General features: G+C 31.1%; 1 protein-coding gene across 1 annotated transcript; it reads right to left on the reverse strand.

Annotated features, from left to right (window-relative positions):
* Positions 1–497: 497 nt before the first annotated feature.
* On the reverse strand, positions 498–1,040 carry LOC131856453 (probable methyltransferase PMT21). Its single transcript, XM_059208252.1, has one exon. The coding sequence runs from the start codon at positions 1,038–1,040 to the stop codon at positions 498–500; it is 543 nt and encodes a 180-aa protein (XP_059064235.1).
* Positions 1,041–2,470: the final 1,430 nt, after the last annotated feature.

Genomic DNA, 2,470 nt, shown 5'->3' on the forward strand with positions numbered 1-2,470 from the left:
GACTACAACATGAGACTCAATTCCTTCCATTTTTTTTATGCTTCAATAAATATTCATACCACTTTGAAGGCTTCCACAATTTGCATTTCTTTAATGCTTCAGGATGTATATGTGTATTGGTGATGTCCCACGATCTGGAGTTTGCAACATTTGGTCAAACACTTCACGTGTTTTGTCTATGCTACCACCTTGTTTGTGCATCAAGATTATTCATATATGTTAGCTTCTACAATAAGAGAATGCATTCACTCAACAACCACAAGTCTAACTTGCATCATAATCTAAGGTGTAAAGTTTCCCTCAAACAACCAACACATTTCAACTATTATAAAACACATTATGAGATGTATTTCCTTTGAGGCATTTTGTTAAACATCCTATGCTCTTTGTGTCCATCCTCGCCATCTATTTTCATAGTTAACTAGTGGTCCAGATAGCATCTAAAAACCACTTGGCCACAGTATTCTATCTATTTCCAAAAGGTATAGTCCACCAAGTTATGTCCAAGGAATGAGACAATGAGAGCATTGAGCCATGTCAAATGCATGGGATGGATATGGAGGCCGTTGTATGGAGATGATTCCAAGAATTGCAGGAATTCCCCATTCAAGTGCAAACTGTACCTGAGCTTCATGGTTATCTCTAGATGCCAAAGACAATGTGATAATTCCATGATTCAACAAATCACCACCCCAACTTGAAACCGAATATTTGGTATCAAGTACAGTTCGAATAATATAATCTTTCATTTCTGGAATCAAATCTTCCATTCGATCCACATATTCGCCGACTCCTCTGGGAAACATTGTACCTCCACCTGCAAAGAGAAATTTCTCCCCTTCCTTCCTCACCCAATTCTGGTTTGATTTTTCATTATTAATCCATTCATATGAACTATTCTTGTACCAACACTCATCCTTGCTTGTTGGCCATATAGTAGGTATCTTGTAACCCTGTTGTGGATGGATTAGGCAATCAATTCTTTTAGAAAGTGATGGACAATGTCGCTCCCTAAATGCCAACCTATGCATAACATACATCCTCCATCTTTGTGAGTTTCTGAAAGGAGTATAATCTTGATATTTGTTGTTGCATTCCATGAGACAACATTTATTTAAGAATCTTTTATTCATCTTGTGAAAAAGGTTATGGATGCTCCAAAATGGAGCATTTCTAGCCTTTCTATGCAAAAGCGGGTCCACACAAGGTTAGGAAATAAGGTTAGAGATGCTCCATTTTAGAGAATTCCTAGCCTTTTTGTGAGAGGTTATAAATATGGTTTAAGAATGATAAAAAATGGAGCATTACTAACCATTTTTTCTCAAAGGTTATGATTATGGGTTAAAAATGCTCGAAAATGGAGCATCTTTAACCTTTTCTTTCAAAGACTATGACCTTGACCTCGACAAACCATCGACCATCAAGGAGAATAAAGGAGAAATTAAAATGAAGCTTTTAGACTAGTTTTTCCCTCAAATGACCAAATATTAAAATAATCTATAATATTAAATTATTTATTTGAAAAATAATTTAAATATTTTAAATTTAATGCTCAGGATTGAGAAAAATGACCATATCTTCCAAACGGTAGGGAGCTAGATCTTGAATCTTGAAACACGCATCAATGGTAGGGAAAAAAGCCAACCAAATCATTTATTCCTCATTAAAAAACCTAGGATGAGATATTTTGATCATTTCTAGGTGACAAACACCAAAATTTGAAAGTTTAAAATATGACAAACTATGAACTGGGTTCATGTGAAAATTGGCCACATGACACAAAATGATGCCTAAGAAAATGTCTATAAAATGATTTCCCTCAATTCTTGGTAATTTCCAAAATTCACCCATTTTTCATATTTTGAGTGGCAACGACCTTAGATCACATGCTCATTCGTTACACATAGACACATAATTTGAAGTTCAATTTTGGGTATGTCAAATATGGGACACTAGTATATATATATATATATATCTGTGTGTGTGTGTGTGTACATACATATACACACACATATATACATACCTATATATATGTATGTATATATCTATATAGATATACATATATACATACATAAATATATATATGTATACATATATGTATATATATACATACATACATATATGTATGTATATATGTATGTATGTATATATATATACATACATATATATATGTATACACATATATATGTATATATATGCATGTCTATATGCATACATATATATATATATATATATACACATTTATACATATATATATATATATAGATACATTTATACATACATATATACGTATACATATATATATACATATATACATATATATAAACATATATATATAGATACATATATATATATACATATACATTAATATGTATGCATGTATATATGTATGTATATATATCTCTATATATATATACATACATATATATATATATATGTATGTATATATATACACATGTACATATATGTA

Source organism: Cryptomeria japonica, chromosome 7 (genome assembly GCF_030272615.1).
Source record: "Cryptomeria japonica chromosome 7, Sugi_1.0, whole genome shotgun sequence".
Classification (NCBI taxonomy): domain Eukaryota; kingdom Viridiplantae; phylum Streptophyta; class Pinopsida; order Cupressales; family Cupressaceae; genus Cryptomeria; species Cryptomeria japonica.

What these genes read in the sequence shown, in the direction of transcription:
- LOC131856453 (XM_059208252.1), bottom strand. Translation starts at nt 1,040, where the DNA reads ATGTATGTTATGCATAGGTTGGCATTTAGGGAGCGACATTGTCCATCA.